The 13,209-nt window shown below is 40.6% G+C and overlaps 1 protein-coding gene across 3 annotated transcripts in view; it reads right to left on the bottom strand.

Annotated features, from left to right (window-relative positions):
* MIS18BP1 (MIS18 binding protein 1) overlaps positions 1–13,209 on the bottom strand; it is a 2,747,318-nt gene that overhangs the window by 2,330,992 nt on the left and 403,117 nt on the right. For all 3 annotated transcript variants that reach the window (XM_044074260.1, XM_044074258.1, XM_044074259.1), the window contains one exon: positions 7,882–7,961. In XM_044074260.1, the coding sequence (XP_043930195.1) occupies positions 7,882–7,961 (80 nt within the window). The remainder of the gene's footprint in view (positions 1–7,881; positions 7,962–13,209) is intronic.

The following is a 13,209-nucleotide window of genomic DNA, read 5'->3' as shown; positions in this document are numbered from 1 at the left end:
AGATTCTTGGTCATGGTGGTAAGGAGCCAATCATCTAAACATGGAAACACCTGAAATCTTTGTAGTAGGAGATGAGCTATTACGACTGCCACACACACTTGGTGAACACTCTGGGGGCTGTCGAGAGACCAAAGGGCAGTACCCTGAACTGATAGTGATTGGCTCCCAGCCGAAGTGGAGAAATCTTCAGGAGCATTTGTCCATCATTATGTGGTAATACTCATCCTGGAGGTCTACAGAGCACATCCAGTTGTCCTTACCCAGAAAGGGGAGGATGGACTGTACCATGACCATCAGGAATTTCTGGGGTTTTATGAATTTGTTTAGTAAGCTGAGATCCAGGATTGGTCTCCAGTCCCGTCTTTTTTAGCACTAAAAAGAACTTCGAGTAAAACCCGGATCCTCTCTGGTCTGGTGGGACTGGCTGGATGACTCTTTTTCTTAGCAGCTTTCCAATTTCTAAAGCTGCAGCCTCCCTCCGATTGAGTGGGACATCGAGCATCACTTTTATGCATACGGGAGTAAGATCGAATGGGATATGATAGCCTCTGAATATTATTCTCTGCACCCATGCATCCGTTGTTATGAGTTGCCAGGCCTGTAGGTGCAGGGAAAATCCACCCCCGACTGCTTCCAGAGGAAAGCAATTGGGCCACTGTTCAGGAGCGCTGGAAGGGTCGGCCGGAGAAGGGATCTCTAGCGCCCTGGTTGCACGGATCCCCTCTGCCCTGAAAGGAGCATCTTCCGGATGAGTTGCCCCCTCTGCCCTGGGGGGATTGCTCATCACGAGTGTCAAAAAAAGATCCTTGGGACTTCCTGAACCACAATTTTCCTCGCCTCTGGTTCCTAGAGCAGGACCTCTGGGGGGTGGAAAAACATATGCCCACAGCAGACAAGGTCTTTCCGTCCTTCTCACTACGTGATAGTGTGTCTCTTACTTTGGGACCAAAAAGGGAAGATTCATCAATAGGCACGTTGACAAAGGAAGATTTAAAGGGGTTCACGAAGTCACACAAATGCATCCAAGCATGCCATCTCATAACGATGCCTGATGCAGATGCTTGAGCTGCCCCCTCAGTAGTGTGAGAGATCAAGTGCATAGAGGAGTTCGAGATGGATTCCAGGGTAGCTAGCTGAGATGCAACAGTATCACGCACCTCCTCAGGCAGTACCCCCCTCCAAAGAGGTAGACATTTCTCAGATTAGGTCTCTTTGGAGGCGATTAAAGTGTGCCAGATAATTCAGTGACCAAATGGCAAAGGTCGCTGAAGAGTAGGCCTGCTTCCCCAGTCTGTCCATAGCCCAAGACTCCCTGTTCGAGGGATGAACAGTGCAACTATCTTCTGCCAGTTCCCTCTTGGTGGCCGCCGCCACAACCACGGAATCAACTACCAGTTGCTTGGACCAACTGGGCTGGTCTTCAGGGGTGGATAAAATTTTATCTGGCTTCCAGGGGGACAGGTTCTATGTTGTCCAGGGCTTTCCAGGCATGCTGCACAATAAGTTTAATAAGCTCATCCAAAGGTGGGATCACCCAGGAAGTAGATGGCCGAACATGGAAGGCCTGCAAGAAGACAGATTCCTTCGAAGAAGGGTTGGAGGGCTTCCAGTCTCCCCTCTGCTTGAGGATCTCGAGAATGTCTCCAAATGAGGCGTCTTCTGAGGGAGACCGCAATCGATACCTTCGGTGATGAATTCCTCAGGGGAATCAAGATGCTTCCTCTTGCAAAGTTTCTTCCGGGGTGGCTGCCCAGTGGGATCTTCTAAGGAGGTCTCCAGAGAAAGGGTTCCCTTCAAGGGAAGGTCTTGCAGCTCCCATACTCAGGATCCCAGAGTAGGGGGCTGAGACAGCTGCATGTTAGAAGGGGGGTTCTGGTGTCGATGCCAATGGTACCAACTGCGAGGCTGTTGAGGCAAGGACCCTCTCCATCACCTGGAAAGTAGGCCCGCCAGAGGAGGGATGGGAGCCCGGAACCGGACGGACAACCTCGGAACCAGGGTCACACACCGCCCTGAGGAATCCACCTCATGGTGAGGAGATCCGAGGGGACCGGTAGCTGCCGGGGAGCCGTGGCAGTAGACGGCGCCACCAAGAAAATAGGCGTCAAACTAGGAGCCATGGTGCTGATGGCCCAATCAATGCTCTGAGAGTGCGCCAGTTCCAAAGAAGCCATTGCACAAAGAGTAATCGGTGCAGACAGGGAAGCCTCTGCTGTCGGAGTCAAGACATAATGCACCGGGATGGCCATTGGTACCTAAGTCTCCGGAACCTGGGAGAGAACCGGAGGAGGATATACATGTGAATATGCCATGAAAGCTTCCGTTCCAAGAGGGAAGGAAAACCTAGCAAGGGTGGGTAATCCTCAAGCTGCCAAAAGCTGGTCCACAACCCTCACTACATCTTGTTCTGAAAGACTCCTGGTGGATCTGAAGGAAGCTGCCGATGGAGATTCTGATCTCTCAAGAAATGGACTAAACTGATGTCCCAAAAAGGGATCAAAAGAGGGAGAATATCTGGTTCTGGGAAGGTGCTCGACCTTCGGAATCAATGGTGTCAGTGGGGCCTTATAAGACATCGGTACCATGGCCAGGGATGGTGGCGATATAGGTACAGTAGTTGGAGCCTGTGTCAAAACAAAGGTCGGCACCGAGGGAGATGGTGCCAAAGCTGGTACAGTGGTTGAAGTCAGAATTCAGGGTGGCACCGAGGGAGAAGGCATGCAGCCTGGTGCCAAAGGCGCAGGAGAAGCCCAGTGTCGACACAGTTCCAAGGAGGATGGAGATGTCGGAACCGAGTGACTCAGTTTCTCTCTATGTTTTTTCACGCCTTATGCTTAGGAGGTGGTGAGACCTCTGTCCCAGAAAGTGCCTCCAAAAAGGGTGTTTTCAGCATACCCTTCAGAATAAGCTTGTTCTTACGTTCAGACAACGTACGGTTGCTAAAACTAAAACAAATATCACAAGATACATTGATGTGGTCAACACCCAAACAATACTAACACACTAAGCGTGACCGTCTGAGTTGGGCATCTTACTCCCACACTTACCACACTGTTTAAATCCTAGTTTTACTTTAGCCAACATCATGGAAACTACACAAACACTATAGTCCTAAACTACAAATTAACCAACCAAAAAACAACAGCAAGGTTATAGAGGAAGAGGTTTTTTTTTTTTTTTTTTTTTTTTAAAAACAGATAGAAAAGAGGAGTACCAACAATGGTACTAAGAAATACCACAAAGTGGTAGGGAAAGGGCCTACCAAAGGCAGGGGATAGGGACAGTACCAACGATGGTATGAAAAGAACTACTGAAGGTAGAGGGTAGGTTTTAGTAAGAAAGTATGTAAACTTAAAGACAAACAGATAATCTTAAGGGAAAACTGACTAGAGGAAGGTAACTATATTGATTAATCACAAAAGACACTACACTTAGCTTGAGAAAAGGCTTGGCACGTCTGACGAGGAAAGTGGCAAACGAGATCTGAAGAGACTATAAGAGGGGCATTGTGGGTAGGTCTTAGCTGAGAGTTTTTGGCTGACGCGAGCTTGGTAACGGCCGTGTCAGTTCCGAGGATGGAACCGAAGTCCTGACAGTAAGGAATGAATAAAGATTTACAACATCAGATATGTAGTTACACATTGACACTGGAGACTAGACTCTCATATACAGACACAAAAAGCAACAAACAGGTTGTCAGTAACTCACACACATTACTCACTGCATCCACAAAGGACCACACATATAGAGCCACATATGTGGAGGTGCTCACACGTAACTTACCCAAACCTCAGAGGGCTCTCCGGTGCAGTCCTCAACTACCAAGCCTATAATGCAAAACACTCCATAACCCTATATTCTGATCATATGAGACTCCATTGTGAGACACACTGATGCCAGTCTTACCAAAATGGATACGGAGAACGTTACAGTTAGCTACCAAGATCTACCAGATCATGAAAGCATTCAGGTCACTTACCCCTATGTACAAGTATGACTCGGTCATGGCTGATGTCTGTATGAATGACCTGAGACATACTACACTGAACTATATGAAGAGAGACATGACTGAGCTCACAGAATATGCGTCACACCCAGGTATGAGCCTAGCATTCAACAGCACTGTACTGTTTCCAAGGATGATGGCATAATACCAGCAGAAAATGATCAACTTTAACAACTGGTTTAGTTACTGGAGTCATTCCAAAGGGGTCCAATATTTGTCAGCCTGGGAGGATAGGGTTGACAGGCCACCCTGCTTTGCCAGGGATGGTCTTCGCCTATTACTGCTGGGCTTTCAGATATTGGCTAAAACTTAGTGCCTTTTCTAGGTACTGCAAACAGACAAACCTTCCAACATAACAAAATCTACTCAGGACAAGCTAAAAGTGTTACTGCTCAATACTAAGAGTCTCAACAAGAAACTGTACCCCTTGAAATAAAATTAGAACTAGTCTGTCCACCTCACCCTGGAGAATGCTAACATCTGTGCAGTTACTGAAATGTGGCTGAAATCCACGGAAAGCACTTTGGCAGTGCATGCCTATAACGCCTTTCATACATTCCAACCACCCACTGAACACAAAAGACGAAGGTGTATCTATTTACATAAAGGATAAACACACTTCAAGGCTGGTCAAACAATATGATATACTTAAGCTACTCCATGTCCAATCAACCATGGGAAAAATCCATTACCATTTCTTGCTAGCTACAGGTCCCTCACCATGAACCAGGAAACTCGTACATCAAACCTGAAGTTACTAGAATCACTCACCATCCAGCGCAATACCATACTCATGAGTGTTTTTAACTACCCTTCCCATTAATTGGGAAGCATACATTGACCACTAACATGCAGGCCCAAACATTTCCTGATTTGTAAATTAAAATGCCCCCAAGCAGCAAGTCTGCATTTCCAGTAGGAGAACAAATATCCTAGTTCTGATGCTCACAAATATGGGAGAGTGCTGCTCCCCCCAAGTGTGATGTCCTCACTGGTAAGACCAGATTCCAAAACAGTCTCCCTTGAAATAAAAGTAAAACTAGTCCCCCACTTAACCCCAAAACCTTAAGAACTTCTCTAAGGTAAACTGCCTGCAGTTACGGGATAGTAGAGTTGTTTCCAAGCTCCCACAAATCCAGAAAATACAGAAACCTATGCAGATGCATACACAAAAGCCTCTTACCACCATATAAACAACTGCCAAGAAACAACAGTGCTAACCCGAATTACACCCAGGTCAAACCACAAAAACAAGCCACCCTGGTATTAATAGGTTGTACAATAAAAGAAAGAAGATCCTTCTCAAGAAGTAAGAGGGAATGTGCACAAAAGAGCAAACAGTCTCTTATCAGTCTAAACAAGAGAATCGGGGAACTAGTGAAGTCTCTGAAAGAAGTCTGAGGTAAAATTAGCCTCCAAAGCCATATTTCAGTTATGTCCACAATCTTAAGGGCAACGCCCAAAAGTGTGCAGAATTTGTCACAGATGGCATCACCTATACTCAGCCAAAACATATATTAAATCAGTTGTCAGACAAATTAAGTTCAAATTTCATCTTCCCATTACCCCCCCAGTTCTCCATCAAGAAATTCTTTCCACCACTGCACAACTAATTACTGGCAAAGAACAGGTCATCACTGCACTCTATAAAGCTAAAAACACTACTTCAATGGGGCCTTATGATATACCAGGTTGCCTCTTAAACAACTTAAATCAGGACTTATCAAGCCCATCAGCATCTCAATTTAACCATTTCTCCTGAAAGAGTGGAGGACAGGAATAGTCATCCCTCTGCATAAAGGGGACCATCTACTGACCCAGGAAATTACAGATCTATAAGTTTGACTAGTCTTATATGTAAGGCCATGGGAAGAATAATCATGACTTGATAAATAATGACATAGGAAACCTCCAAACACTGGACCCAGCCCAATTTGGATTTGTCAAGGGCAGGTCATGCCTAATGAAGCCGGTACATTTCTTTGAGAATGTCACTAAGGCCATGGATGAGGGTAAAATGACACATACAACCTACTATGACCTGGCCAAGGCACTTGACACAATTCCCCACTCAGGTATTATAAATAAATTCACAAAACTGAGCATAAATCCCAATGTCACTAGATGGAATGCCAACTGGCTCACAGGCAGGACACATGGTGAAAGTGGTTGAATCCACATCAAGCAAGAGGACAGTTACTAGTGGTGTGGCACAGGGCTCAGTGAAGGAACCATTCCTGTATGGAATATACGTCTCTGAAGTCAAGGCTAATGCTGAAGGCCTCTGGATAACATAGTATGCCACTGACTGTAAGCTGGGGGCAATCAGTGAATCCCCCAACGATGTAGATATCCTTCAGGATGGTCTTGATCTAACAAATGATTGGTGCCAGAACCATGGCCTAAAACTAAATGCGAACAAATGCATCATCATACCCTTTGGTAAGTCAAACACCTCTGCAAATTAGAACATCAGTAGCACAATCCTAACAGTAGACTCAGAGGTGAGAAATCTAGGTACACGGATAGATAGCCTGATCTCTGAGAGTCCACAGTGGTGAGAAAATCTTTCTATTAGGCATAACTTAGAAGTAAAGACATGGCATCCAGATCCAAGTAGATTATAGTCCCACTGTACTCAATCTTCATTAAACCAATAATAGAGTACAATGCTCCCATTTGGCATGTACTTGACTAGGCACTTACAGCAGCTGGAGTGACTTCAGAGGTTCCTCGCAAAGAAAATACAGGGTGCAAAGAACATGGCCTATGCAGATAAACTAAAAGCCCTATCCCTTTACTCTGCCTCCTACTGACTACTAAGGGGTGATCTATGCATGACTTTGCAAGGCACTCACAAATCCAGCCCTGATGGAGCTGCTATATATCTGCAAATCAAGCAGCCCAAGGGTCACCCGAACTAGGATCTAAACTTAGCCAGCGACTCAAACAAATCATACTGGACAGACAGATATGTGTCTCAGAGATTGCCCTTCTATGGAACAGACTTCTTATTAACATTAAGAACAGCCATTCCTTGGCCCTCTTCAAATGCAATTTGGATCAATGAATGTGAAATCTCAAATTCACACCTGGGGTAGCACCAAATTCCCTTAAGGACAGGGGCAATCTGTAAGATGCTCAAGGCAAAGACACAAATCCATGCCATCCTCTTGACCCTAGGGGCCATATATTGGGTACAATTGGCTTAAACTGGCTAGACTTTTAAGGGCCTTTATGCCATTATCATAGCAATCTCTTATGAACCTATGAGTCTACTTCACATGATCGAACTTTTAAATGTTCGACTTTCATATGGCCGACCCCATATGCCTGAACATTCAAAAGTTCGAACATGTTTAAAAAAATAAATAAATAAATAAAACAAAAAAATAAAAGTTCCTAGCAGGAGGGCAAGCCCCCCTGCACCCCCCCAATACACCACCCTATTTAAATATACCAACTCCAAGATCGCACAATATTGTGGAAAAGGGAAACTTTCTGTTCCGCACTGTATGGAGATCTCCATTCAGACCGTTCAAACTTTTAAAAGTTTGATAATATGGTCTCGGCCATATGAAAGTCGAACTTTTAAAAGTTCGACCATCTGAAGGGGACCCATTTCACCAGCTGTGGGTTATTCATTCTAAAATTACAAGGGCTAAACATTTCATGGGAATGCAGGACTGCTTCTAAATATCATCACACATCTATAGCCTGGTAAATACCTATAAACCTATCAAGTTTGCAAAATCCTCCTCAAATTATGATCACTCGTTTCCTTTGCCTATTCTCAAAACAAAATCATGAATATCATTTTTTAAAGTTAAAGTCATGCACATAACACTTACATACAATAAAAAGTATTTACTTACTGCCTGTTTCCTTCAACAAACACTGCAGTATTTTTGTGGACCAACTTCACAGCCCAGTCATTGAGACAAATTACAGAAACCTGCAAAAAAAAAAAAAAAAAAAAAAAATTTTTAATCTGCATTTGGCAGAAAACTGCAAAATAACTTATATATATATATACACACACACACATAAATATATATATATACATATATATAAATATAAATATATATATATAAATATATATATATATATATACACACGCACAGAAATATATATATATATATATATATATACACACACACACACACATAAATATATATATATATATATATATATATATATATAAATATATAAATATATATATATAAATATATATATATATATATATATATATACACACACACATGTATATATACACACACACAGATATATATATATATATATATATTTTTTTTTTATTTTATTTATTTTACACTTGCTTACCGGGGAGAGTCGGACTTGGCATAATTCCCTTTTTCAGCAGAGGCCCGGGGAGAAAAGCTCCAATGTTAGTAGACAAGTGTTAGAAAAATATTTTAATACAATGAAGATAAAAACAATAATACTAGCAAAAACATTCATAGTTTTAAAATGACTGAAAACAGGGTAAACATGTCAAGGGAAAAAAAAACATGACAAGAAGTTACAATGATACTAGAAGACAATAGTAGTGGTAAACTGGACAATTGAAAAACATTACACGTGAATACATGTTCAAGAATACAATAGTAGTGGATAGTGAGATTGTATACAATAAGAGTGCATTTGGGATACAGAGACTTATACAGATAGCAGAGTGAAGCTGAAACTTAGAGGTCAACTATTCTTAACTGTGCTATGGTAGAATACAGGGATGCAATTAAAAATGTTGCAACAGCTAGTGTCATAGACAGCATTATCCCTCCCCATTGCATCTGCAAGCTCATGAATTTGGTGTGATGCTTAAAGCCTTTTAAGTTAGTTATATTTCTGTTAGTGGAAGAGAATTCCACAGTTTGGCAATGTAAAGCGAGTATAGTGAGTCACCTTAACTATTTTTATTTCTGGTTACTTCTAGGAGAGACTTGTTGACGGATCTTAGTGGACAGGTACTTGTGTGGGGGTTGAGAAGGCCTTGTAGAGCTAAAGTTTTATCGGCAGTATAAAGCATGTGGTGGGCAGTACAGAGTTGTGTAAGAATGAGTTGGTGAGGTAGTTCTAACCAAGATAGTTGCTTTAGGGCCTTACAATGATGGGTTCTAGGAGGGCAACTAATGGCAAATTTTGCTAGTTTGCTTAGGACTGATTTGGAGATGTTGGTAAATATGGGTGAGGAGTAGAGTAAAGTTGACAGAAGGTGAGTTCTGGCTGTGGCGATACTGGAATTTGGGATCAGATAATTTTTGTATCTGCGTAGGGTGCCTATTTTCTTGTGAATTTTTTTAACACTCTGGGCAATATGAAGGGCGAACTTCAGGTTTTGAGCAATAATGACCCCGAAAAGTTTGGTGAATGGTACAGGTTCTACTAGAGTCGTGTTGTTGGATATGAAATAAAAAGTGGGTTGGGTATTGAGTTTAGTGGGGTAGAATCGAACAAGTTTGGTTTTATTTGGGTTCAGGATTAATTGGGCATCTGCCAACCATAATTCAAAGAGAGTGAAGGATGTTTGGGTTAAGTTCTGAAGTTCTGGTAAAGTTGAGAGAGAACATATGACTGTGGAGTCATCTGCATACTGTATTAGAGTGGCTGAAGTTGTAGCATTTTGGAGATTGTTTGTAAACAGGTTAAAAAGGAGGGGCCAAGAATGGATCCTTGGAGCACGCCTGCAGTTACTGGTAGGAAGGGAGAAAGCTTTGTCCCACTGTACTGCTTGTTGCCAATCGGTGATACAGTTCTGAACCCAGGCTAATGTGGTCTGACTTACATTTAGTTTTGATAGGGCAGCCAGAAGTTGGTTATGGGAGACTGTGTCAAATGCTTTTGTGTAAAGTCTAAAAAGATTGCTGATACTAGATTGTCTTTATTTCTAAGTAGGTTGTTGGAATTAGTGAAGCTAATGAGAGCTGTGGTTGTACTATGGTGGAGGCAAAAGCCATGCTGAGTGTCTATAAGTAATTTATTGTGAAGTAGATGGTTAGGTAATTGGGTATGAATACACCTTTCTAGGATTATAGACAGAGGGGATAGGACTGCTATAGGATGACAATTTGAGAAGTCAGTGGGGGGCCCTCCTTTGTGCAGGGGTATGATGTGTGCAATTTTCCAGAGGGTAGGGATGTACTGCTCAGATATGAAGCGATTAATTAGTGGGGAAACTGGGTAGGAGATGGCTTCGGCTGGTATCTTTAAGCATGTTGTTGGTAGGTTGTCTGCAGCTAGGGTTGTGGGTTTTAGCCTGAGCAAGTATTTGTATATGGTATATGTTAGGACTGGGTTTAAAGATAAGGTGTTATCATCTAGCAGTGTGGTTAGGTTAATGGGCTGTGGTGGGGAGTTTTGATCAGTAAGTATTTTGATGGAATCAATAAAGTTAAGAGAGAGACTGTCCATCATTCTAGCATTAGAAAAAGTTTCAGCAAGGTAGCCACATCTAATTATAATCATATCCCCAGTGAAATAAATTATTAAACACACTATGCAAACTTTAGAAACAAACTCGAGCAGTACTTCAAAGATATGTACTGCTGTCAGACCTTTCTAGACAATGGATACATAACCTGCCCAGAGCATTTCTACTCATGTTAAATGCAACTTAAGCATATCCCTAATTAGTAAATTTCTAGTAGTTACTATACTCAATCATTAACACATCAATTACTTTTTAGTAAACAGCTGATCGGCTATTGCATATAATATAATGGATTATGATCGGGTCTCCAGTCATAACCAGTTATGTGTTCAAGTTATGCATGCCTAGAAATTTACAATTTCAGAAAAGGGGAATTCCGGCATTCATACGGAGAACACACAAATAGGGTTACGTTCAGAAATATCTGCTCGCATTCACTAGAATGGTTACAGAAAAAGTGAGAAAAGGAATAATGTTTTACAGCTTTGAAATCTTTAACAGACTAACCACTGTCAAAATGAACAGTAATAGATGTTGATTCATTAGTTACTACTATTTTAAATTCAATGGGGGATTTTAAAGTATTCAATTACAGTCAACTTACAGTAACAGAAAGTTGGGCCAACTTGTTTGAGAAAGACATGACTTTTGTGCCTCTTCAAAAGACAAGATTGGATCAGGTGTTACTACAACTTACTTTGTTTGCCCGGAAACTTAATTTTTCTATTATGTTTGGTAATGATTTGCCCAACATGCTGACAGAAAAGAACAAAAGATCCAGTACATTCAACCCCATTTTACATCCAGTGAGTTCAGTTTTTGAGAGGTTATGTGAGAATGAAATCAGAAGGGTTGTAACATCCAGAAACAGGTACTCAGGAAATGTAGATGAACTTAGATTGTTGAACAACATAAGAAGCATCCTCTCCATACGTATCACGCATCCAGATAAGGGAGGTGAATTAGTTATTATGAGTTCCAATGATTACATCAATAAATTGTTTTCCATTCTATTTTCTGAAGCATATGAGGAAATTTCTTTAAGTGAGACGAATGGTGTCCTACGTAGGGTTGATTTAGACTTAGAAGAATTATTTTTGAATGACCAAATTTCCCTTGGTGAATATGACTACATGAAGGTGCAATTTCCTAAAACACCGACCATATTTGGTCTACCCAAGGTACACAAGTGCCTATAGGAACCCCCGCTAAGACCAATAGTGGACGCCAAAGGTTCAAAGACTTTTTTTATTGAAAAATTCATTGATAGTCAAACTAAATGGCTGATTAAAGATTATTCACCGTTGTTAAAAGATTCTTGGAAACTTGTGCTAAAAAATCCCAACAGTCTTTACAGTGATGACTTGCTGTTTGTGTTAATAGATGTCAAAGATCTATATATTCTTGTAGTTTTTAGCTTTCTATTGTAAAATTGGTCAGGATAAGAGTTTAACCTCGAGTACCTTAATGGAGTTGGTCTTGCATAATAACTTTATTTATTCTGAAGGACATCTCTTTAAACAAACATAAGGTGTTGCCATGGGTGCTTCGTGTGCCCCTGCGTTTGCGAATGTTGTAATGGCATTTTAGGAAACTAACATTTTGTTTACATCAGAATTTAAGGATTATTGGTGCCTTTACAAACGATTTATTGATGACATTATTTTTTGGCACGATACAAGGAAGAGACTAGACCAATTCTTTGAATTTATCAAACACTCTACTGATTCACTATGTCAATTGAGGCAGAGGTGGTTAATTTTTTGGATGTGACCATTAGTAAAAATAAGAAAAATCAAGGTTTTGAATTCACATTGTTTAGAAAACCCACCCATTCAAATCCATATTTACATTTTTATAGTTGGCACCCACTACATCAAAAGAATTTTATCTCCAATACACTGTTTTGGAAAGTCTGTTGGTGCTTTTTCTGTTCTAACACACACAATATATATATATATATATATATATATATATATATATATATATATATATATATATAAACACACACACACATATATACATACACTCATATATATATATATATATATATATATATATATACACACATACATATATCTAAAGATATATATACATACACACATATATACACATACACATATATGCACATATATATATATATATATATACACACACACACACACAAACACACATATATATATATATATATATATATATATATATATATATATTTTTTTTTTATATATATATATATATATATCTATATATAAAAATGCATATACATACACACACATATATACATATGGGTCTAATTCATTTGATTGAATGACCATTTGACCTAAACCTATTTGATCGAAAACCCGTATTCAAGGCATAAAAGTGGGATTTGTGCCCCTCCCCAATGTCATGTGACCCTGGAGTTGGTATATATAGTTGGGGGGGGCAAAGCCTGTACTTTTTGTTTTATTTTCTTCTAACGGAAACTAAAAGGAGAATTTATAAGCACACGTATGACATACAGGTAAAAAAGGAAACAAATGCACTTTATAAAAATACTAAGAATGTTTAGCAGCACAATTTGTTTTTTATGTTATTGAGAGAGTGGATATGGATGCAAGGGGTGGGCTCTGGGAGGAAAGAATATAATATAGAGAGTTGTTTTGGCAACTAACTCTGGAGGCAAACAAAGTTCCAGGTCTTAATGAAAATATTTCCATAACTCCCCTTTGAAAATGAGATCAGCAAAATTGCAGCAGATTGCCACAGTAGTCAT

The sequence above is a fragment of the Protopterus annectens genome, chromosome 6.part0 (assembly GCF_019279795.1).
Source record: "Protopterus annectens isolate FY-2018-M chromosome 6.part0, PAN1.0, whole genome shotgun sequence".
In the NCBI taxonomy this organism is placed as follows: Eukaryota; Metazoa; Chordata; order Ceratodontiformes; family Protopteridae; genus Protopterus; species Protopterus annectens.
This window is presented reverse-complemented; position numbering and strand designations above follow the sequence as displayed.